This window comes from Oncorhynchus keta, chromosome 20 (assembly GCF_023373465.1).
Source record: "Oncorhynchus keta strain PuntledgeMale-10-30-2019 chromosome 20, Oket_V2, whole genome shotgun sequence".
Classification (NCBI taxonomy): Eukaryota; Metazoa; Chordata; class Actinopteri; order Salmoniformes; family Salmonidae; genus Oncorhynchus; species Oncorhynchus keta.
The window spans coordinates 11675265-11701256 of NC_068440.1; the positions used below are offsets into that span (position 1 = coordinate 11675265).

At 44.1% G+C, this 25992-nt stretch overlaps 1 protein-coding gene across 3 annotated transcripts in view; it reads left to right on the top strand.

The window, feature by feature from the left end:
• Window positions 1-25992, top strand: part of sema4ab (sema domain, immunoglobulin domain (Ig), transmembrane domain (TM) and short cytoplasmic domain, (semaphorin) 4Ab) — a 47850-nt gene that overhangs the window by 16072 nt on the left and 5786 nt on the right. For all 3 annotated transcript variants that reach the window (XM_035795459.1, XM_035795457.1, XM_035795458.1), the window contains exons 3-12: window positions 15671-15831; window positions 16149-16208; window positions 17501-17599; window positions 20700-20805; window positions 22004-22126; window positions 22653-22780; window positions 22873-23054; window positions 23633-23777; window positions 24283-24472; window positions 24583-24698. In XM_035795459.1, coding sequence (XP_035651352.1) covers window positions 15671-15831; window positions 16149-16208; window positions 17501-17599; window positions 20700-20805; window positions 22004-22126; window positions 22653-22780; window positions 22873-23054; window positions 23633-23777; window positions 24283-24472; window positions 24583-24698 — 1310 coding nt within the window. The remainder of the gene's footprint in view (window positions 1-15670; window positions 15832-16148; window positions 16209-17500; window positions 17600-20699; window positions 20806-22003; window positions 22127-22652; window positions 22781-22872; window positions 23055-23632; window positions 23778-24282; window positions 24473-24582; window positions 24699-25992) is intronic.

Here is a 25992-nt window from a genome sequence, read left to right on the forward strand (position 1 = left end):
TGTTTGTATAACACAACGGTTCCTGCCTTAGTTTGCACTGAAAATGTCTCCATTCCTGCTCAAATATCACGCAAAGCACAGTTTCCAAAAGAAATGTAGCCTATTCTCTAAGCTTCTAGTTCTTTCAGCTGTTGAATCTATGTTTGGAATTTCAAACTGTATTCCTTACATTTAAGATGCAGATAACCTCAAGGGATTGCCGGAAGGTTTCAGTTCAATGCTTCTTCAGTGTTTACTGTGCAAATTGCTGATCCATTTTCACCTATCTCTGCTTTGCTTTTCCTATGGCCATTTCAGTGGCTTGTGTTTTGTTTAAAAGCTGTGTTGGCCATTGAGACCGAGGCCCTAATGGATTTATACTTAACATCGGAAGTGAGTTACGAGAACTACTCAGTAAAACAGGGTAATAGTCTGCAGTGTCATCAATGGAATCGAGTAGGCCCCTGACTTGCAAATATTACGGGGTAAGACGACACTGGCACCATTTGGCAGACTGTTTCAGGTCCTATAATAATGTGCAGTTCATAGGGCCCTATCATATGTTTTTGTTTTTTGCCTGATTACCTTTTAGTTTTTGCCCAAATTCTGTTTTCTCCCATTTGTTTTTCTTTGATTCCATTTGCACCCCAAAAATGCAGGGGTTTGCTCAAAATCCCACCTTTTTAAAATAGGTCAGCCAATGTTAGGGATGCACCGATATGACATTTTTGGCCAATACTGATATCCTGAAATTTTCCTTGCCAAAAAACCTGATACTGATAACCGGTATTTAACATTTTTGTGGCCTTCTAAGCATTCTAGTACTGTTAAATAGTTGAAACACACACACACGGACCAAAAAGTCCCCATCGCCAGTAAAACATAATCAAAACCTATTTCTTTCATTTACTTGCTGTGCTATTTCGTTGTTCATTTGTTCAATCGTTTCATTATCAATCAGGATTTCATCATACATGTCAAGCAGTGAAGTTTCAGCTCTGTCCGTGGCCTGTCGTGGGTCCTCTTCTTCTGTGCTTCACTGTCACTGTGTCCATTTCCATCTTATCCAGCTGTGTCTAACATTTCACATAAACCCTGTTTCTTGTCTGCATCAAAGTAGCGGTCCTTGTACCTAGCATTGAGCATGGTGGCGACACATTAGAGGCTCAGAGAATGCCACCGAATCGCTTCTTTACAGTAGAGGTCCCACCAATTTAATTGGAATGGACCATTTTAATTAGGGCCAATTTCAAGTTTTCATAACAATCGGTAATTGGCATTATTGGACGCCGATAATATTGCAATCCACGAGGAGACTGCGTGGCAGGCTGACCACCTGTTACGTGAGTGCAGGCAGCAAGGATCCATGGGAAGTTGCTAGCTAGTATTAAACTTATCTTATAAAAAACAATCAATCACAGCAGAGCAAGTAAGTGAAAGAAATAGGTTTTTGATTATGTTTTACTGGTAATGGGGACATTCGTAAATGCCAACAAAATAACTTGTTGGTGTGTGTGTGTTCAACTATCTAACTGTATATCGGGTATCGGGTTTTCGTTTGGCAAGGAAAATATCTGGTATGGGGTAAAAATGGCATATCTGTGCATCGCTAAGCTACGTTATATAGGTTTGCACGTCAGCATTTTTAGCTATTGGCCAATTCTGAGATATTGTGCATCCCTATCCAATGTAGTTGCTTTTCTAAGTCCACAACAATGCTTAAAAACATATCAGGAGACTACATTGGAAGTCTGGGCAAAATATTAGTGCATTTAGATTTTTGTGTGTAGTTATACTTTTAATGCCAGTGCACACCAACAACACACCGTTGTTTAGTTAGCAATGTTGCACACGTGATTGCAGAGTTTGCAAAACAAATGGCCACTGGATTGATGCAAATAATTGTATTCTGCCAAGTGTAAACGTTTCAATGAGAAGGTTTTTTGGAAGCGCCTCCATCTCTACCATAAGAAGGTTATCATTAGCATCATCGCTAATGGCTACACCAGTGTTGACACACACAGACCGAGGCATTCCTGTGCCTGTTTCAGAAAGTTGCAGAAAATACCATTTGTTCATGTCTTATTATTAACTTGGGAAAATGAATTCTAATAATTTAGCTTAATGCGTTTAGTTGATGTCCTAAGTTAAATACATTTTTGAAAAGTGTTGAATTCTGTTTTGTCTGGATTCCGTGATTTCGTCCGCAACACAGGTTTTATCGGGCCCTAAATTCACATTGAAGAGGACTCGCTGTATAACACAAACGGAAGCCCAAACTGTGTCTGACTAGAAGAACAGGAAGCGAAGATGACCTGATTGAGAAAAATAAATGTGAAAGCGGATACATTTGCAGACTTAGGTGAAGCCTTTTTGTTTTGATTCCTCTCTGTGGCTTTGTTCTGTTGGGCACAGTATCAGATTAGGTTGCGTGAGTGTTTTCGTATGTTTTGCTCAGGAATAGTCCCAATGGGGTCACTCACCCTTTTTTACAGTTTTGTGCCGTCCCAAACTGTTTTCTTTTTCCTGGCTCGGATGCATCTAATCACATTGTCCTTTTTCAGCATGGTTTCAGCAACAGGCCGTTGCAGTACAGCTAAGCTCGGCTCAGTAGTGTGAAAAGGGTAAGCTTTTAGGCTTCCCCGAAAGCCTGGATTGAACTACTGGAAACTAAAAAAAAAACTGTCCATCCTCTTAGATGATGCCAATACCCCGTTCAAGATCCATTTTTCCCCACACTCAATAGAACAGCACAAACGCTAAGTTTAAAGTCTTCAGGCAAAAGTTTGCATCCTGTAGCTCCAACTCCAAAAGTTCTGGGACACTGTGAAGTCCATGGAGAACAAGAGCACCTCCTCCCAGCTGCCCACTGCACTGAGGCTAGGAAACACGGTCTCCACCGATAAATCCATGATTATCGAAAACTTCAATAAGCACTTCTCAACGGCTGGCCATGCCTTCCGCCTGGCTACTCCAACCTCGGCCAACAGCTCCGCCCCCGTAGTTCCTCACCCAAGCCTCTCCAGGTTCTCCTTTACCCAAATCCAGATAGCAGATGTTCTGAAAGAGCTGCAAAACCTGGACCCGTACAAATCAGCTGGGCTTGACAATCTGGACCCGCTATTTCTGAAACTATCTGCCGCCATTGTCGCAACCCCTATTACCAGCCTGTTCAACCTCTCTTTCATATCGTCTGAGATCCCCAAGGATTGGAAAGCTGCCGCAGTCATCCCCCTCTTCAAAGGAGGAGACACCCTGGACCCAAACTGCTATAGACCTATATCCATCCTGCCCTGCCTATCTAAGGTCTTCGAAAGCCAAGTCAACAAACAGGTCACTGACCATCTCGAATCCCACCGTACCTTCTCCGCTGTGCAATCTGGTTTCCGAGCCGGTCACGGGTGCACCTCAGCCACACTCAAGGTACTAAATGATATCATAACCGCCATCGATAAAAGACAGTACTGTGCAGCCGTCTTCATCGACCTCGCCAAGGCTTTCGACTCTGTCAATCACCAAATTCTTATCGGCAGACTCAACAGCCTCGGTTTTTCGGATGACTGCCTTGCCTGGTTCACCAATTACTTTGCAGACAGAGTTCAGTGTGTCAAATCAGAGGGCATGCTGTCCGGTCCTCTGGCAGTCTCTATGGGGGTGCCACAGGGTTCAATTCTCGGGCCGACTCTTTTCTCTGTATATATCAATGATGTTGCTCTTGCTGCGGGCGATTCCCTGATCCACCTCTACGCAGACGACACCATTCTATATACTTTCGGCCCGTCATTGGACACTGTGCTATCAAACCTCAAACGAGCTTCAATGCCATACAGCACTCCTTCCGTGGCCTCCAACTGCTCTTAAACGCGAGTAAAACCAAATGCATGCTTTTCAACCGATCGCTGCCTGCACCCGCATGCCCGACTAGCATCACCACCCTGGATGGTTCCAACCTTGAATATGTGGACATCTATAAGTACCTAGGTGTCTGGCTAGACTGCAAACTCTCCTTCCAGACTCACATCAAACATCTCCAATCAAAAATCAAATCCAGAGTCGGCTTTCTATTCCGCAACAAAGCCTCCTTCACTCACGCTGCCAAGCTTACCCTAGTAAAACTGACTATCCTACCGATCCTCGACTTCGGCGATGTCATCTACAAAATGGCTTCCAACACTCTACTCAGCAAACTGGATGCAGTCTATCACAGTGCCATCCGTTTTGTCACTAAAGCACCTTATACCACCCACCACTGCGACTTGTATGCTCTAGTCGGCTGGCCCTCACTACATATTCGTCGCCAGACCCACTGGCTCCAGGTCATTTACAAGTCCATGCTAGGTAAAGCTCCGCCTTATCTCAGTTCACTGGTCACGATGGCAACACCCATCCGTAGCACGCGCTCCAGCAGGTGTATCTCACTGATCATCCCTAAAGCCAACACCTCATTTGGCCGCCTTTCGTTCCAGTACTCTGCTGCCTGTGACTGGAACGAATTGCAAAATCGCTGAAGTTGGAGACTTTTATCTCCCTCACCAACTTCAAACATCAGCTATCCGAGCAGCTAACCGATCGCTGCAGCTGTACATAGTCTATAGGTAAATAGCTCACCCTTTTTCACCTACCTCATTCCCATACTGTTTTTATACTGTTTTTATTTATTTACTTTTCTGCTCTTTTGCACACCAATATCTCTACCTGTACATGCCCATCTGATCATTTATCACTCCAGTGTTAATCTGCAAAATTGTATTATTCGCCTACCTCCTCATGCCTTTTTGCACACATTGTATATAGACTGCCCATTTTTTTCTACTGTGTTATTGACTTGCTAATTGTTTACTCCATGTGTAACTCTGTGTTGTCTGTTCACACTGCTATGCTTTATCTTGGCCAGGTCGCAGTTGCAAATGAGAACTTGTTCTCAACTAGCCTACCTGGTTAAATAAAGGTGAAATAAAAAAATAAAAAAACAAGACTTCCTCCAACTCGGTACCCAAGATCAGCATCTCCAATAATGCTTATTGTTTAGGGTCAGAAGGGATTGGGGTCTGGGGTGCTGATCTTTTATAATTTTGTGAGAGGTGAAAGTAAACAAAGCTGCTCCAGGGTCTTTTCTCCTTTCAGAGCTCACTTAAGGAGTGTTGGAGGCAGGCAGGGAATTAGGGGACTTAATAGAAGCCCGTGGTGTTCCCGTCCTCCCATGCAGCTCGAAATATTGATCATCTCTGCTACTTGTAGCTGGGATGACCAAGAGAGCCCGCCAGGCTGATGCCTTAAAACTTGCCTGCCGCTTTAAAGGTTTGTTGTAAGTCCTATCATTTTCTCCCAATAACATTGCGTTATTTGGAGTTTGTGTTCAGGAGTCGCCTAACTTACAAAAGCAGTTTGTCTTATGTTAGACCAGTGGTCAGACCAGTATGCTAGGTCATTCATGTTTTTCTTCCAGTTTGCCAGGCATAGCCTATTGACCTCAGTATCTTGTCTAACTTTGCTGTAGTTGGATACATTAAAAAATATATATAATAATAATGATGTTTTACAAATGCAGGAGAATTGCCTGGCTTTAAGAATGTGGTGTAGAAATGTTTCACCTCAGTTTCTGCACCGGCCCTGAACACCTAAGTTGAAGCTCGCATCCGCTACAAGACCATGGTGCTTGCCTACGGAGCTGTGAGGGGAACGGCACCTCAGTACCTCCAGGCTCTGATCAGGCCCTACACCCAAACAAGGGCACTGCGTTCATCCACCTCTGGCCTGCTCGCCTCCCTACCACTGAGGAAGTACAGTTCCCGCTCAGCCCAGTCAAAACTGTTCGCTGCTCTGGCCCCCAGTGGTGGAACAAACTTCCTCACGACGCCAGGACAGCGGAGTCAATCACCACCTTCCGGAGACACCTGAAACCCCACCTCTTTAAGGAATACCTAGGATAGGATAAGTAATCCTTCTCACCCCCCTTTAAGATTTAGATGCACTATTGTAAAGTGACTGTTCTACTGGATGTCATAAGGTGAATGCACCAATTTGTAAGTCGCTCTGGATAAGAGCGTCTGCTAAATGACTTAAATGTAAATGTAAGAATGTGCTTTCTGCTCACGGTTTGTTAACGAAATGAGTTTACTCTTTTCTGATTGAGACAGATGACCATTTTTGCGTGTTTACAAACTAAACCGCTCGTGACTCCATTCTGTGTTGTTTAGAATTCCACAGAATAGTGTTTGAGTTGGCCATGGGCGAGGACCTAAACCGATCACTTTTCATTAAGCTTTACAGAACTCGCTCATTTTCGTTATGCTGACATGCAGATATTTGGAGTTCCTCGTCTCATTGGTTTTGAGGAAGTGTCCTCTGGTAGCACATTTCTGCCGTTAGCAAACTCTCACATCCCCATTTCCAGCAGACTTTAGTTAACCACTCAGCCTCAGGCAGTGGGGCCTCAGTCAGCTGGAGCCAACCACTAAGATGTTTGGCGTCATGCAACATGCACAACGCGAGTTGTGTACTAATGCGTGCGCACACACCCACACATATTTTATAGATCCATACTTTTTAATGAATGAGTGACGCAATGAATCACACGAGTGTCGATGTCATTACAAATGGATGGCTGTTATGGTAGTTATTTAGATTCAAAATGACATCAAATTGCGGTGAGAAAGGGAGAAACATATTCACAACCGTGTGAGAATCTCTCAGGATTAACTTCCACTGAGGTCTCTTCATCTCCTCACTGAGATGAGCCTCAACCCCATGTGTGCAGGCAGCGGAGGGATGATGACGCGCGCTGACAGGTACGGGACGGGATCCCTCCTAATCCCCAGGATGGCAGGTTTTATCTGCCGTGTTGCGCAACACCCACCCATCCCCCACTTCATCCTCTTTCTAAATGGACGACTGCTCACACAGTAGCCCAGTCCGTTGCTCATTCATGAGTAACCCACCCATGAGACATGACCCATAGAGCCACACCGTAGTACGGAAATGCAGTAGTCACTCCCTCTGCCAAATGTCTCACATGGCGAACTCTATGGTGTGAAGTGTCTAAACTCTAATCAACGTAAGTGTGTACTAGTTTTTCATTTTTTAAATTCACAGTTAAGGAGCTCAGAGGTTTTGGGCTTCTCTGTTTTTGCCAGCACACTTGCCTTGACACAAATGTTGGATCTTTTACTATTTCGAGCGAAGTCCTTAAACTTAATTCCTCGCTTTAGCCCTGTCTTCCACTCCAGCTGTGTTGAGTTAAAATACTGTACCTGCTCCCCCCTTGCCGTGGCATCTGATATGGGCTCTGAGTGCTCAGTTCTGGTTGAGCCAGTCAGAACTGGATTCAGGCCAAGCCATTTGTCTTCCAGATCTGTGTTCTAAGTGCCGTCTACACACACACACACTGAACATTTGATCAGCACCAAACATCAGATCTAATATTATTAGTCACATGTGCCGAACACAACAGGTGTAGGTAGACCTTACGAGCCCCTAACCAACAATGCAGTAAAAAAAAAAACGAGATAAAAGTATCACTTAATTAAAGAGCAGCAGTAAAATAACAATAACAAGACTATATTCTATGAGGTACCGATACAGAGTCCATGTGTGGGGGCACCGGTTAGTTGAGGTAGTATGTACATGTAGGTAGAGTTAGTCACTCAGAGTGGCACGGGTGTAAAGGGAGGGGGCAATGCAAATAATCTGAGTAGCCATCTGACTAGATGTTCAGGAGTCTTATGGCTTGGGGGTAGAAGCTCTTTAGATGACTCTTGGCGCTCCAGTACCACTTGCCGTGCGGGAACAGAGAAAACAGTATGTCTAGGGTGGCTAGAGTCTTTGACCATTTTTAGGGCCTTCCTCTGACACTGCATGGTAATGAGGTTCTGGATGTCAGAAAGCTTGGCCCCATTGATGTACTCGGACATCCGCACTACCCTCTGTAGTGCCTTGCGGTCAGAGGCCGAGCAGTTGCCATACCAGGCAGTGATGCAACCAGTCAGAATGCTCTCGATGGTGCATCTAAAAGCTTTTAAGGATCTGAGGACCCATGCCAAATCTTTTCAGTCTCCTGATGGGGATATGTTTTGTTGTGCCCTCTTCACAACTGTCTTGGTGTGTTTGGACCATGTTAGTTTGTTGTTGATGTGGACCCCAAGGACCTTGACGCTCTCAACCTGCTCCACTACAGCAATGTCGATGAGAATGGGGGCGTGCTCGGTCCTCTTTTTCCTGTTGTCCACAATCCTCTCCTTTGTATTGATCACGTTGAAGGAGGTTGTTTTCCTGGCACCACACAGCCAGGTCTGACCTCCTCTCTATAGGCTGTCTCGTTGTTGTCAGTGATCAGGCCTACCACTGTTGTTTCATTGGCAAATTTAATGATGATGTTAGTCATTCCTGTTAGCCGTGTTTAGTCACAACCAATGGTCTCTTCTATGGCCTTGCATGGGAGGATGAGATCAGTGGTTCCCAAACCGTTTTTGCCCAGGACCCCATTTTGATAACACAATTATTTTTGTGTAATTTTTACCCCCCTTTTCTCCCCTATTTCATGATTATGACCATGTCTCATCGCTGCAACTCCCCAACGGGCTCGGGAGAAGCAAAGGTCATGTCATGCGTCCGCCAAACCACGCTTCTTAACACCCGCTCGCTTAGCCTGGAAGCCAGCTGCACCAATGTGCCAGAGGAAACACTGTTCAACTGACGACCGAATTCCGTCTGCAGGCACCCGGCCCGCCACAAGGAGTTGAGCCAAACCCCTCCCCTAACCCGGACGACGCTGGGCCAATTGTGCACTGCACCTATGGAACTCCCGGTCACTGCTGATAATGAGACAGCCTGGGATCGAACTCCAGACTTCTGTGACGCCACAACACGGCAATGCAGTGCCTTAGACCGCTGCGCAACTCAGGAGGCCGTATGTCTCTCTTATTCATTCACGTGTATTGACATCCACACATTTCCTGGAGCAACCACTTGCGTGACAGCGCAAGAAACCCAGTGGCGGACCATATCCCTTTTGAAGCACAGGCCTCTCAGACCACACTCATCACTGGGCACATCTCCCTCTCCCTGGGGTGGGCAGAAAGCACACTAGGAGATTCTCCCACAACCTCAAAGTTAATCTACACTCAGATCGAACATTCACACACCCGCACAGTTATGATGTCCGTTGGCTGATATCCCTCACAAACCTTGAACACAAACACGCCACGCTCTTGCACTCTCTCACACCCCCATGCATGGCCACATTAATCGTCAGACTCAACACCCTTGCAGGCCTGCGCCGAGACGTAAACTCTCTGCAGAGCACAACTTCACACAGATCAAGTCTCATGAGGTCCGAAAGAGTAAAGCAAACAGTCCTTGGCAACCGTTCAAGCTAAATGTGGTCAGCAACCCCTTCTAAGCTTGGCACGGGACACACGGGGGTCCTGAGTAAGGCCGTGTAGAGAAGGCCTTGCCCAGACAAACAAGCAACAGTTTGATTTTGACGTTTCACGTCCCCCCCACCAACTCCTCAGCTGATGTGATTTTCTCATGACCTCTGCAACAAAGGAGCACTGTGTCCCCATGGCCTGGAAAGAGCCACTTCATAGGTGGGGTGGGCATGGAGGAAAAACAATTACCTTTATCCCTGAGCCTGCACTTTTGCGAGATGTCTCCCGCTAACAGAGCTTTGAGAAGGACTAAGTGGAGTGGTGAAAGGTGACTTTCCACACAGTGCAACTGGTGTTAAACTAGAGAGGGATGGCAAAGCTCCTGAAGCAATCTAGGGCTGCCAAGTTAACCCACTGGATGTTACATCTGGGTCGTCAGCGTGACTCGACCGCACAAGTTCTTTTTGATTTAAAGAATTGGCATTAGCAGTTACCACTAGGAGCTTGCATGAGTCATCAATTATCAATCAAAAGTTGCAGATACAAGCTTGGTATTTTGCCTCAGAGTTCCATAGTTATCTTTCACTTCCTCTGCAGCAAATATTGCGGCTAAGGAACATCAACAGTTTGCTAGTCACGGCACCAATGTGACTGATCATTTAGGGCTGTTGGTGCAAGTTGAGAACCTGTTAGTGTGCTGAGCTGTACTTGCATTATGAGTTACTTTGCCCGAGGCCTAAAGACAGGTGTTTACTACCTTTGCTACACTATCACAAACATTTTGAAGTCACACATTTGTCATGGTCTGTTCAAAACATTTATTGGCTGAATACACAACTAATTTGCTTAAATTATTAAAATTGTTTTACCATTTGTGGACCCAAAGTTTGTCTTCAATGCAAGGGAATTCAAAGTTAAAGACGAGAATACTTCTCAAAAATCCCTGCATAATTTTAAACATCCTTATGATTCAGTCGTATGATCATCGCACTGATTCTAGGGCGATAAGTATAGTGGCTGACGTAAATGGTTCCCCCAAACTCTGTTTCAATTTCACAAACCAGTTAAACATCACACTATTTTCACTGCAACTCATATATAGTAAACCATCATTTGGTCAAACTTTGGACTGTTCCCTTAAAAGGTTACTATATATCACGTACTGAATCAGACACTGCTCTTTAGAGTTCAAGCAGAACTAGTCTTGTCAGACACATGACTGGCGGACAACTGTGAACCCGACAAGCCAGGCAAAAGCAGAACAAATGCATTCACAACTCTTCAAAAAAACTCTTCACAGTTTCTGTGAAAAGTGTCAAATGGGCCTAATCAATATAATCAGTTTGGCCGTTGACTGGTTTTGAGTAATTTCCTAGTTCTATTAATTTGGTTCACTCATGGTCATTACTTTTCAAGTGTCATTTAATGTTGTCACTGTTTTGTAATCTAACGTTGATGGTGTACTAGGGAAATGTCACAATGTTTCATTCATATCCAGCACCACCCCATCATTGACATATTTGAAAATTGAACTTTTCAGTTTTTTTGTTGTAAAAAGATGGTGTCACTGTAAATACTTAAATCATCAACCAATTCGTAGGCAATACCTATTCATAATTGGTCAAAATCACACAATACCACACAGTTGTCATTGGAAACCATTATCTTCCGCTATATTTTACCTCAAAACATAGAAACGCACTATTTTCACATACTTTTGGCCATGTAGTATGCTCGTTGAACATCTCATTCTAAAATCATGGAAATGAATATGGAGTTGGTCCCCATTCCAATTCAGCAGGTAGTGTTCTCCCGGCATCCACCAAACCCATGATTCATCACTCCAGAGAACGCGTACCCACTGCTCCAGAGTCCAATGGCAGCAAGCTTTACACCACTCCAGTCGACGCTTGGCATTGCGCTTAGTGATCTTAGGCTTGCGTGTGGTTGCTCGGCCATTGAAACCCATTTCATGAAGCTCCTGACGAACAGTTCTTGTGCCGATGTTGCTTCCAGAGGCAGTTTGGAACTCTGTACTGAGTGTTGAAACCGAGGACAGATGATTTTTTTTACACACTTCAGCACTTCGCGGCTGAGCAGTTGTTGCTCCTAGACGTTTCCACTTAACAATAACAGCACTTACAGTTGACCGGGGCAGCTCTAGCAGGGTAGAAATTTGACTAACTTACTTGTTGGATAGGTGGCATCCTATGACGGTGCCATATTGAATGTCATTGAGCTCTTCAGTAAGGCCATTCTACTGCTAATGTTTGTCTATGGAGATTGCGTGGCCAGAGCAACAGGTGAGGCTGAAATAGCAGAGTCCACTAATTTGAAGTGGTGTCCACATAATTTTGTGTTTATAGTTGATGTGCTGGAAATTATGAATATGAAAGTGAAAACTGTAGACTGACCTAACTACTGATGCCCTAGGCCTTATACGTTCTCTCTTGACAGGAGCAATGTAACGGATGATAACAGCAGTTTTCTGGATATCATTGCTTCTGTGGTCAAGCAGAAGTTGTAGAACAAGTAACGCTGTACTGATGTACTTGTCAGGCATCCACACATACACGCAATGTATACAGTGAGGTATTTAAATCAAGGCCTGTGTGTTAAATTTGAGGCCATTTTGTGGGCCTATGCATTTGTGCATAGACCTCTGTTTTATACAGTGCATTCGAAGTATTCAGACCCCTTGACTTTTTCCACATTTTGTTAGGTTACAGCCTTATTCTAAAATTGATGAGGAAAATATGTAATTCAATCAGTCTACACACATTACCACATAATGATGAAGCAGAAGTACCTTATTTACATAAGTATTTAGACCTTATGCTATGAAGCTCGAAATTGAGCTCAGGTGCATCCTGTTTCCATTGATCATGCATGAGATGTTTCTACAACTTGATTGGAGTCCACCAGTGGTAAATTCAATTGATTGGAAATGATTTGGAATGGAACACACCTGTCTATATAAGGTCCCACAGTTGACAGTGCATGTCAGAGCAAAAAACCAAGTCGAAGGAATTGTCGGTTTAGCTCTGAGACAGAATAGGATTGTGTCGGACACAGATTTGGGGAAGGGTACCAAAACATGTCTGCAGCATTAAAGGTCCCCAAGACTCACTCTCTCTCTACTGCACATGCTGTCTCGAACTCTGAATGCTCGGCTATGAAAAACCAACTGACATTTACTCCCGAGGTACTGACCTGTTTCCCCCTCAACAACCACTATGATTTTATTATTTGACCCCGCTGGTCCCTCAAGATGTTCAACATTAAATCACTCTAATCTCCCCCCGGTCACAGCCAGAAGAGGACTGGCCACCCCTCAGAGCCGGGTTCCTCTAGGTTTCTTTCAAGGACCCTGCTTTTCTAGGGAGTTTTTCCTAACCACCGCACTTCTACATCTGTATGGCTTGCAGTTTGGGGTTTTAGGCTGGGTTTCTGTATGGCTCTTTGTGACATCTGCTGATGTGAAAAGGGATTCTAAATCAATTTGATTGAAAACAGTGTTTGGAACGACCAAGAGTCTTCCTAGAGCCGGCCGCCTGGCCAAACTGAGCAATCAGGGGAGAAGGGCCTTGTTCAGGGAGGTGACCAGGGCCTGATGGTCACTCTGACCGAGCTCCAGAGAACCTTCCAGAAAGACAACCATCTCTGCAGCACTCCACCAATCAGGCCTTTATGGTAGTGGCCAGATGGAAGCCACTCCAGTAAAAGGCACATGGCAGCCCGCTTGGAGTTTGCCTAAAGGCACCTAAACGACTCGAACCATGATGAACAAGATTCTCTGGTCTGATGAAACTAGGATTCAAATCTTTGGCCTGAATTTCAAACATCACATCTGGAGGACACCTGGCACCATCCCTACGCTGAAGCATGGTGGTGGCAGCATCATGCTGTGTGGATGTTTTTCAGCGGCATGGACTGGAAGACTAGTCAGGATCGAGGGAAAGATGAACGGAGAGAAGTACAGAGAGATCATTGACACAAACCTGCTCAGGACCTCAGACTAGGGCAAAGGTTCACCTTCCAACAGGACAACGACCCTAACCACACAGCCAGACAACATATGAGTGGCTTCAGGACAAGTCCCTGAATGTCCTTGAGTGGCCCAGTCAACCCGAACGAACATCTCTGGAGAGACCTGAAAATAGCTGTGCAGTGACGCTCCCCATCCAACCTGACAGAGCTTGAGAGAATCTGCAGAGAAGAAGGGGAGAAACTCCCCAAATACAGGTGTGCCAAGCTTGTGCCAAGAAGACTTGTGGCGGTAATCGCTGCCAAAGGTGCTTCAAAAAAGTAGTAAAGGGTCTGAATACTGATTTGTTTTTAAAAAATCTAAAAACCTGTTTTTGCTTTGTCATTATGGGATATTGTGTTTAGGTTGATGAGAAGTTTTAATCCATGTTAGATTATGGCTGTAATGTACCAATGTGGAAAAAGTCAAGGGGTCTGAATACTTTCCGGCTGCACTGTATGTGTGGTCGTGTTTTAAGTATGGCCTGTGAATGTTTCTGTGCACGTAGACAGTAGCTCCTATAATTGTGCCGCGGTACACCGATGTTTCCACTGTTGTTATCGCATCACTATAAATGTCTTTATCGCATTGCTTAGAAAACCCAGAGATCTCATCTCTCTAGCGATACTGCCTCAAGCAGGAAGTGGCTTTGTTCATTATTCATCAGCTCACAGGCACCTTTCACAATCACTGAACAACACAAAGCTGTCAGTGTAGGTCTGTGCCCATTTTAATATCCAAGCACAACCCATTTTTTTGTCCCCAATGGTGCCACGGGTATGGAAACCATAGCGACAGCACAGGATTATGCTCGTCATGTGCTCATGCCCTCTCTGTAGAGCCTCTGTCTAAAATTCTGCTGCAAATTCTTGATTAGACGAAGAATCACACCATCATCATAATAAAATGTATAATTCCAGACAGTCCTGCTTGCTGATTTTGATTTGGTAGCATTTGAGAAGTAGCCAATATTCTGATTATGAGAGAGGTTAGGTTGATTGTTGTGCTTTTTGCCTCCAGCGAACAATCTGTTCAGAACAATAAAACATTTCAAACGTTTGACAATTTCTCTGACCATGTTTGTTTAATTATGCTACACCAAAATGTCGTCTTTGCTGTCGTGTTGCGCCATATCATCTTAACTGTGTTAGTCTTTGACGTGACTAGTAGGGGTTACAGAAAGTCAAAATCATGACCTTACAAAGTCACACAACCTGCCATCTATTGAGTCTCTCACTCACTCGCATATCCCCATGTTGGAAGGGAATTCAATCATGACAACCCTGTTCAGTGTTCAGAGGTTTTTCCAGAATATTCCTACAGAGTTTGAAATGGCTCTACGTAATAGGCAAGTGGGTTTATTAATTTTTTGTAATTGGTTAAACGCCATGGGGATGGTCTTTAAGAGTTTCTGGGCGTTCTTCATTACTATGTGCGTGTGCATGTGCTTTTTCCCATCTTTCATAGCGCCCTGCTTGAGGGCCTCCAGTCCAAATGAAATTGGAGAGTGGAACGAGGGGGGTGCCGCCCCCTGTTATTGTATGGAAAAGGTTAATGAAAAGAGGAAGAAATTCCTGAAATGTCAGTTCTGTCTCGACACTCCATCCGAGCAGGTTAATGTAGGCTAATTATTACGCCAGTATATTTCATGTCGTCGTGTGAAAATAGCTGCAGTTGTTCAACATTGAACCATTGGAGTGACACTTTTTCCATTTTACTTTCCCCAGATTAGACCTAATCCTAAATCTTTCTAAATATTCTGCGCTGAATAATGATTTATTCAAAGCTTAAAAATATGTAGGCTTTTTATGTAGGCTATGCTATAAGGCCTACGTTCAGTGCCAAGTTTGCCCTCTTGTGGTTAGAGCAGTCCAAAATATATTTTTCTGGGTGTTTGGATGCTGGGTGCGGACTGTATTGGGATATTAATAATATGTAATCTATATTAAGTCTATTTTAACCTAACCCTTAATCTAGTGTCTTTTGAGGACCGGTGTATTGTCATGTTTTTAAAAGCCCTCTGTTCAGAGTCGTTTGAGTTTTGTTACGTTTCTGCTACTGAGAACGTAAGCCTGTGTGAATATTATTCACTCCAATCCAACATGGATAGTTTATGCAGGATTCAAACCCACAACCTTTGGTGTCGACAGCATGTTCCAACTATCTGAGCCGTGTAATACTCGTTGCTTTGTGTGGAAGTCCGCATGATATGAAGGTTCAACTGTATCTTTATGCGCTTTATTTTGAATGGGAAAGGGAAACCTAACGCCTGCCACTTTCATGTCTTGCATAACAGGTACACCCGGGAGGTCTCTCAGCCACTTCGACAGCTCGGACGTCGGCAACACCACCACACTGTTGCTAAGCGACAACGGAGACACGTTGTTTGTGGGAGCGCGGGATGCAGTGCTCTCATTGGATGTCAGCCAGGAGGATGTCATTGTGATGAGGAGCAAGGTGGGGGGGTTGACCTTTTAGCATTTACCTTTTAGCATTGACGTTTACATCCATCTCATCACAAAGTTGTTAATGAGTATGATCAGCTTTGAGACTTCCTGAATCTGTATAAACCCTGTAAGTTCCTGCATAAGACCACCAGATTTGGTTGGAAAATACCTAAGCCCAACATTTCATACATTTCGTATTGGAAATATTCAACACTGAAGAAAATGTCCCCCTTCCAGTGGTTTAATTCAGCGGTTGTCATCTGAAACACAAACACAGCTGGTTCAACAGTCGTAACACTGACCTCTCTCCCTCCATTCTTCTCCCAGTTGGACTGGTCCCCCTCAGTGAAGGACCTGGATGAATGCTCCATGAAGGGCAAGAAAAAGGCAAGTTAACCCTAGCTCAGCCAATCCACTCATTAGCATTATTAATGCCGCATACTGACAGTGTTTCCCCTAGATTTGATCTTAGACAGGCAGTTTAGGCCCCTGAGTCAATATCTGGGGCTTCCGTTGCAAGAGTTTTCAATATCACTTCATTTGAACATCGATTTATACCGTAATCCGTTAGAATAAGAAATGAATACAACTACACAAGTAGGTGCGGGGATAGGATGAGGCTGTGCACGGGGGTTCTGGTCTGTCTAGTAATCGGAGGAGAAGCATTACTTACTGGAGGCACAGCTGTCACTGCATTCCACCAACAGCCACCCCACCAAGACTGTAATTCTCTAATGGAATTGTTTAGCTATTTAATTGGAAAACTTTAACCGTCTTTCTGGCCACCAATGTGCCTGCGATACAAAAGGAGGAAGTCCATACCAGATGGTCTTATGCCAATCGGGATTAGCAGACCTACAGAATGGGCCTGTACCTAGCATCCGAGGCAATGGGTTTAGCCACATTTGAAGCATCTTCAATTCGAAACGCAATGGCATGTTATGTTTTGATGGACACGTTTTTAAAAAGAGCTACTATTTTAATTTCTCAATCTCAACTCGTAATTCAAGTATGGGGTATTGCGTGTAGATTGAGGGTGGAAAAAACAATTGAATACATTTGAGAATAAAGCTGTAAGGTAACAAAATGTGGATTAAATCAAGGGGTCTGAATACTTTCCAAGGGCACTGTATTGATGAACTGCTTTTGGCTCGTGAGCGCTACTTTCACACCTACCGGCTAAAAGTATACAAAAGTACCGGAGAGTCCCTTTAATGTAATGTAGGCCTCCCTTGAAGTAAGCCTCCACGTGTGGCCCCATTTAAAACTAAGTAATGAGATCAGGGTTACCAGAGCTATTAGCTCACTGGTGCTAACGGTGCTCCCTCCCCCTGACCTGCTCTCTCTAGACAGACTGACCCAAGCTTTTCTGCAGGGTCACCCAGTTCTGGTTCTGAAGTTCATTGGATTTTGAAGGTTTATTTATTAGGTTTGGCTTTCGCCTATCAAACTTGGCAAAACGTTTATATCCTACAATTCCTAGAACATGAGTATTGTTTAGACTGGAGTGACCAGCTGTGTAGCACACAGTGTACCTCAAGGACCAGGATTAGGAAAATGTTTTACAACACTGTCTACCCGCTTTCTCCATCTCGCCCTGCACCCACATTTCTAAGGACGATACCTAGTTATTTGCACCGTCTTAACACGTTCTCTGTCTTTCTGCCCCCCCCCTTCAGGCGGACTGTCCCAACTTCATCCGGGTGCTGCAGTTCTTGAACTCTACGCACATGTACGCCTGTGGAACCTTCGCCTTCAGTCCACGCTGCACCTACATCGTAAGATGCTCTTCTTTCGAAGCAATCCTTTTCTCTCTTCACGTTTCTCTTACTGTAACTAGCTTTTACTGGCATGACATATATTTGTACAGTGTATTGGAACCCACACCTACATAATATTATTTCCTCAATACTTTTCTCATTACTCCATATTCAAATAAAAAACAAGCTTTATCGTCACCAAATGTATGATTCAGTGTACTCAAGGACAAATACAGTGAGGACAGCAAGAAATGAACATGTTTGTACTGTTCCTCCCACACAATCTTACATTTATGACTCTAACTTGTTTTATTGGTTGTTTATCCCTATTTGCTCTCTCCTTCCGTGACCGCCTCCCTCAATCCTCTGTATTGTTTTTGTTCCATCCAGCCCTCTGAGTATCTTCTCCAACTCTGTTAAGAGGGTAATGGTGCTTGGTCATGGGCTGTACAGTAAACCCATATTAGATATTAGCTATCCAACGGCGAAGACATTAGTGTCAAGCACATCATGGCAGTAGGTAATTTTCTTGGCCCAGAAACGTGCTTCACACGCGATTGATCATTTCTTGAGCCAGTTATGTGCGGTACTGAGCTCAACGACCAGCCCCGGCAATGTTTTCGTACTCTGCTGACTCGTCCCCTTAGTCTGATGCCCACAGGCTGAGAGAGAGAGTGTGTGTGTGTGTGTGTGTGTGTGTGTGTGTGTGTGTGTGTGTGTGTGTGTGTGTGTGTGTGTGTGTAAGAGCATTTCTGTGTGATGATTAAGAAAATGGATCCTCGAGTAACCCCCAGTCAAGCCTGTGTTAACTCTGGTCATGTTGATGCTGACAGCTTTATTGTACTACACTCACATAGCCAATGCCGGCCAGGCCACTCAGACAGGACATCCCTCACATATGATGCCCAAAACAGGGCAACACTTGTATGTGTCTGTGGTATAGATGATTGAAAAAATATATACTTTATATACTTAGCAAGAACAAAGCGTACTTTAGCCTCAGATGCCTGTCTCTGTCTTTCGTAACCATTTTACATTTGGGGCCGTTTTACATCGAGGTAATGATCTCTAGCAGTGTAGTACTTGCAGGTTTTTAGCTGCTACATTGGAAGTGTATCCCCGAGGAAGTACAAGCCACTTAATCAAGTATTTACCCTCGTGAGCCAATGGTCAATTAGCAGAAAGTGGACACAGAGCAAAATTTCAAGGTTCAAAATGACACTTTGCTAACCACGGCCATTGTAGCAGGATTTATTGACTACAGTATCACTCGGGGTTAATTACGAATCCAGTGTAGCGCGTCTAACTTATGATGTTAGATAAAACCGCACTAAACGCATAACTTTGGCTCCCTCTTGAGTAATTTGGTGTATTTTTCCCCATTTAGTTCCTGCCAATTCAGCTGCTACTCTTCCTGGGGTCCAGCAAAAATAAGGCAGTTATACCATTTTTAAAAACATTACAATACATTCTCAACAAATTTCACAACACACTAAGTTTGTGCCCTCAGGCCCCTACTCCACTTCCACATATCTACAACACACAAACACACAACAAATCTGTGTATAGTGCGTATGTATTGTGTGTGTGTAGGTGTCTGTTTGTGTTGCTTCAGTCACCGCTGTTCCATAAGGTTTTTTTAAAAATAAAATGTTACTGTTTGCATCAGTTACTTGATGTGGTATAGAGTTCCATGTGTTAATGGCTCTATGTAGTATTGTGCGCTTCACATAGTCTGTTCTGGACTTGGAGACTGTGAAGAGACCTCTTGTGGTGTATGGATGGGTTTCCTTGCTGTGTGCCAGTGGTTCAAACAAACAGCATTCAACATGTCAATACCTCTCATAAATAGAAGTATTAATGAAGTCAATCTCTCTTCCACTTTGAGCCAGGAGAGATTGGCATGCATATTATTGTTAGCTCTCTGTGTACATACAAGGGCTAGCCGTGCTGCCCTGTTCTGAGCCAATTGCATTTTTCTTAAGTCTTTCTTTGTGGCACCTCACCACACGACTAAACAGTAGTCCAGGTGTGACAAAACTAGGGCTTGTAGGACCTGCCTTGTTAATAGTACTGTTAAGTATGTAGAGTAGCACTTTATTATGGACAGACTTTGCCCTATCTTAACTACTGTTGTATCGATATGTTTTGACCATGACAGTTTACAATCCGTTTAGTCACCTCAACTTGCTCAATTTCCACATGATTCATTATGAGATTTAGTTGAGGTTTAGTGAATGATTTTTCCCAAATACAATGCTTTTAGTTTTTGAAATATTAAGGACTAATTTATTCCTTGCCACCCATTCTGAAACTAACTGCAGCTTTAAGTTTTGCAGTCATTTCAGTCACTCTTGTAGCTGATGTGTACAGTGTTGTCATCTGCATACATAGACACTGGCTTTACTCAAAGCCAGTGGCATGTCGATACTAAAGATTGAAAAAAGTAAGGGGCCTAGACAGCTGCCCTGGGGAATTCCAGATTCTACCTGGATTATGTTGGAGAGGGTTCCATTGAAGAACACCCTCTGTGTTCTGTTAGACAGGCAACTCTTTATCCACAAGATAGCAGGGGGTGTTTTTCCAGCAGCAGACTATGATCGATAATGTTAAAAGCCGCACTGAAATCCTAACAAAACAGCCCCCACAATCTTTTTATCATCAATTTCTCTGTCATTTGTGTAAATGCAGTGCTTGTTGAATGTCCTTCTCTATAAGTGTGTTGAAAGTTTGCCATTTTGTTTACTGTGAAATAGCATTGTATCTGGTAAAACATTTTTTCCAAAATTTTACCAAGGGTTGGTAACAGGCTGATTGGTCGGCTATTTGAGCCAGTAAAGGGGCCTTTACTGCGGCGGCAGGTAGCCTAGTGGTTAGTGTTGGGCCAGTAACCGAAAGGTTGCTGGATAGACTCCCCAAGCTGACAAGGTAAAAATATGTCTTTCTGCCCCTGAACAAGGCAGTTAACCCACTGCTCCCCGGTAGGCTGTCATTGTAAATAAGAATTTGTTCTTAAAAGACTTGCCTAGTTAAGTAAAGGTTCACTTACTATTCTTAGGTAGTGGAATTACTTCTGCTTCCTTCCAGGCCTGACTCTACTCTGCTCTTTTCCCTACAGAACTCTGAGACATTCTCCCTGGTAACAAGCCCCAGCGGAAAGCCAGAGGAGGGCAGAGGTCGCTGCCCCTATGACCCCTACCAACGTAACTCGGCCATCACCGTTGGTAAGAGATGACTCACAGGAAGTGGAGGGTAGTTAAAGAACCACAGGACAGAGCCTTTAGACAAGGAAATGTAATTAGCTATGGGCAATGATGACATCATAGCTTTAAACATTCTCCAGGAAGTGTGCCATTACCAACCAATGATATCAGACATGTTATGGTATACTGGTTTCTACTCCTTTTAGATCTGAAAGGATTTGATAGGTCTGAGTTGTATGGTGAAAATTTCATCCAACCTATGAGAATGCAACATCAAGCAATTAAAAACATTGCTTGAAAAAAAAAAAATCTAATCCTTTCAGATCTACAGGAGTGCCTAGGGGGATAGGGATCCATGTGGGATTCTTAGTTCGATGTCGTCACATTTGTCCCATCTCATTGTAGGGTAGGGCTTACGAGTAGTGTGCGGTGTAGGTGGTGGTAATGTGGTGGCGTTTTAATCTGTGATGGTGTCTGAGAGAGAGGAGGAGCAGATGCTAATATTGCCCATAAACCCATGGCCTGATGTCTTTGCCTTTATGTGGGTGGCATGTGACTGCTAGCAAACATTTACAGTACCTGGTGGAGGGGGTTTATGGGTAAGATATGTATTTACATATGTATCTTGATTAGGCTTATTGGCTGCTTATTGGCTACTTTCATTGGCCATAATTAACAGTTTATGTTTTCGAGATTGTGATTTCACTGACCAAGAGGGGATGTTTTAAATGTCCCTGGATATGACTTTCATAAATAGTCATTACGCCTGTCACAACAGGTTGTGAGAATCTGTCCCCAGCAAAGCTTGCTGTTATGACAGCTGAGACGTACTACGCAAGGTTAATGGTTAACAATGCACACATCTTGTATTTGGGTCATGTCCCTTGCAATAAATATCACGTCTTGACAGAATCTCTCGTCACCTGCTAAGGCATTGTGTCTTGATGTGCATGGCCATTTCCAGTACATTACATAATGATTACATGCACAGACTGTTCAATAATAGTTTTTCTTTCCTCTGAACATGACCTTGTTGTCATCCAAAGCCAGTACATTTCTTTAACTCTGTCATTTAATAAAGGTATTGGACTCTGTTAATGGTGGAGGAAAATTTCAGCTTTGGCTCTTATGTCATTCTCCTGTATGTTTACTCAGATTCACATGCCTTGTACTGGATGACACTCTGTGTGTGTGTGTGTGTGTGTGTGTGTGTGTTCAGATGGAGAGCTGTACACTGGAACAGTTGCGGACTACATGGGAAACCGGCCGGTCATCTCCCGCCACCTCAGCGAGGGCAGCCATGTTGATCTGAAGCTGGATGACACTTTGGGCTGGCTGGAGGGTACGTGTCTGCAACAAACTACTCATGATGTATTACACAGATCCCCAAGGCGCTTACATACACTGAGTGTATAAAACATTAGGACGGCCTTCCTAATATTGAGTTGCACCCCCCCCCCCCTACTTTGTAGAATCTCAAATCTAAATATATTTTGATTTGTTTAACACTTATTTTGGTTACTACACGAGTCCATATGTGTTATTTCATAGTTGTGATGTCTTCACTATTATTCTACAATGTAAGTAATAGTAAGAATAAAGAAACCCTGGAATGAGTAGGTGTCCACTTTTGACTGGTACTCTACATGTGACCTATTCCACAAAGTACAGCTAAAAGGAAATGTGCATTTTAAAGAGCTACATTTAAGGAAGTAGTTTATAAGTCTGTTGGTGTTGGTTAAGCCTCCTAACCAATACATCTGGACTGTGTTCAAATGATTCCTTTGTTAATTAATTTGCCTAACAAGCTTTCAGTAACACACTTATCTCTCGATTAGCCTAGCCAATTGTTCAATCTTTTTCTCCAGATCCCACTTTCATCAGCTCCAACTTCGTCCCCAGCGAGGAGAAGATCTATTTCTTCTTCAGCGAGGTGGGCCGGGAGTACGACTTCATCGACAAGTTCACTGTATCTCGCATCGCCCAAGTCTGCACGGTAAGAGATGCATTATTGTGTGGTTGTACTTCGAGTGTGTGTAAGATGCGTGTTTAATGATAATCCTCTCAATCATTTCCTATCTGTCCCAGAGTGACATTGGGGGCCAGCGTACCCTGCAGCGACGCTGGACCACCTTTGCCAAAGCCCAGCTCCTGTGCCAGTCTGACAACGAGCTGCCCTATAACGTCATCCAGGACATCGTCACCCTCCCGCCACCTGAGGGCGCCCCAGTGGACGACACTCTCTTCTTCGGCATCTTCAGCTCTCAGTGGTCAGTAGTTTAGACATTCGCTATGAATGGGATTAAGTCAGCTGACATCTCCTGTACGAAGGGCAACCGTTGTTTCTTGTTAGCAGGTCTTTCAGGTCTGTCACCAGATCTCAACCCAATTGAACACTTTCTGGAGCGGCGCCTGAGACGCCATTTTCCACCACATCAACAACAAAATTATAGAATTTCTTCTGAAAAAATGGTGTCCCTCTAATAGAATTGTAGAAACTATGCCAATGAGCATTGAAGCTGTTCTGACAGCCCTTGGTGGACAACACACTATTTAAGAATGTTGGTGTTACCTGTACCTTGCTAGATGATGACCAGTCCCAGTCATGTATAGTATAGTATTATGAACTCCAAATTATATTTGAATCCCAGAAAAACATCTGTCAAACAAGAACACCTTTTTAAAAAAAAAAAGTTTTACTAGCTGGCATGTCTTTTTGAAACAAGTGTGTTTGTGCTTTAAAAAATTGCATGACAAGTTCCTTTGCCAAGTTAAGTTATTTACTTTAGCTGCTACCAGATTGTAGCACGGTTGTGACCGCAAGTGTCTGATGTTTGTGCACTACTAGGTCAGTGAACTCAGGGCGGTCGGCAGTGTGTGCGTTTCGCCTGGGCGACATCAAAGCAGTTTTTGCAGGCAACTACAAGGTCCTGAATCGGGACACGCTACGGTGGAGCATGCGGGTTCAGGAAAAGGTCGCCAACCCGGGAGAGGTAAGCGGTGTCTCCGTCTCGAATGACAAGAGGTCACCTGAGGGTCAGCAGAAATAAATGACCTTGTTAGCAAATTGACTTCTTCAAAGAGATTGGATGAAAGGAAAATATAACTAAGAATTAAAAACAACTTCTGAAGTCCCAACGGAACAAAAGCTACTCAGACCAAACAATGCCGGGTGAATGCCTTGTTTATCCTTGCCTAGGTAAATGTTAGTTACGTTTCTGATTTGTTTACACAGTGTTGTCTCCCTATGATGTATTGCATTGAGGATCAATCAGCCATGCCTAAGATCATAAGCGTGGCCTGGTTTGATGTTCAGTAAAGAAGAAACTTCCACACATTTAACTTGGCATAACAAATGTGATATCGGAGATGTACGACTTTAATCTCCTTTTATTCAAAGTTTCTTCAATCTCCTTAGCATACTTGTTGTGGATGACTCCCACACAGGCCAATTGACATACAGCTGGATGTAAAATCCCTCCCTCTCCGTCCTCTCAGTGTGGCCTGCACAACGCCTCGGACAACACCCTTCGCTTTGTCAAAGAGAACTTCCTTGCGGACGACAGCGTACACCCTGTGGGGCGGAGCCTGACCATGGTGTCACCTGACCAGCGCTACAGCCACGTGGCCACCCAGCGTGTACAGGCCGCCAACGGCAAGGACTACACCGTCCTCTTCCTGCTCACAGGTACTGGACGTTGTTTTCAACCGGAATCGACCTAAATATCAATGTGTCACTCGGTACATGTATGCAACATTACCGTGTTTAGTCATTTATGCTCAAACGCTTTCTTTCAGAATCGGGCTACCTCCACAAAGCAGTGCTGCTGGAGAAGGGTGCCCACATCGTTGAGGAGATCCAGGTCTTCGAGCAGCCTCAGGCTGTGAAGAACCTCCTGCTCTCAATAGCCAAGGTACCTTTCTCGTCATTAGGTATTCTCCATCTCAAGTCAGGTACTCATCCCACTTTACCCTCGCCTCGCTGTCACATTACATTTGAAGTGGCCTTTACACCACAGGGGCTTGCTGGCACTTAACATTAGCACTTCAGCCGCGAACGATGCAAACAGTGAATCTCCCTGTCGCCAAAGCTCTCAGGAGATGTGACCTTGACATTAACTTTGCCTGTCACATTCCTGTGTGTGCGCTGGGTTTGTCTGCTCTCGAACCCCACCAATATGCCCAGAGGTCTAAATCAATCACGTCACATCTGCTGGTGACTGACAGGTGGACATGGCCTGGGGAGTGTGTGTGTGTCACTTAATGGCTACATGCCTTCTGTGAAGTGCGAGATGGTTGGTTAGCAAGGAATAGACACAAAGTCAATTACACATGCAGAAACTCTGTTAAACATCTTTATTACCACTGCATATAATATTTCAAGGTTTTATCTAACAGCCTTCCTCGCAAATAATGAAATGCTGATGACAAATACAATTGTATTTTTTCTTACTGTTTGTTTTACTATTGTTAAGTGTACACTGTAGACCATAGTGTAGGCTAAATGAACAGAAGCTGGAAAGGTTTTGCAGGACGGTGTGTCCGAGGCAGGATGACCGTAGAGAAGGCCATGGTATTAGCACCGATAAGCCCGCTCTCTCTCGGATCTGCTGCACGAGAGCGCGAGTGAGAGAAATAAGCTGGAGAGCTGTCTGTCTATGATGTGTGTTCATGACGCTGCGCTTCAGTGTGACAAATGTATTCAAGGTGTGCATGCGTGTGTGCAGTATGGTTCAGCGTGTGTGTGTGTGTGCGTGCAGTATGGTTCTGGATCAGCGAGCGTGTGTGTAGTATGGTTCAGCGTGTGTGTGTGTGTGCGCGCCGTATGGTTCAGCTTGTGTGTTCTGGTTCACCATGCATGTGCTGTCTGTTGAAATCATAATTTATGTAGCTAAGACATAATGTACTGTACTGTACATAATGTACTGTACATCTCACGTAGGGGTGACAACACGCGTCGCAGAGAATCTTTGTTCTCTGACTGAACCCGAAATATGGTTATTTAGCAGACACTTTTATCGGTTGAAGAAGTGCTTATATTCAGTACGTGACCTAGACCCACAGCCCCAGTGTTGAGAGCAACACACTTCCAAGACTAACTGTCAAAATTTGCTTCAATGAATCGTTCTCGTAAATAATACCCAATAAATCAGTTTGTTCCTTTGTTCATGTAAGTGTATACTAATGCTAACATGTTTCTATCCTTAT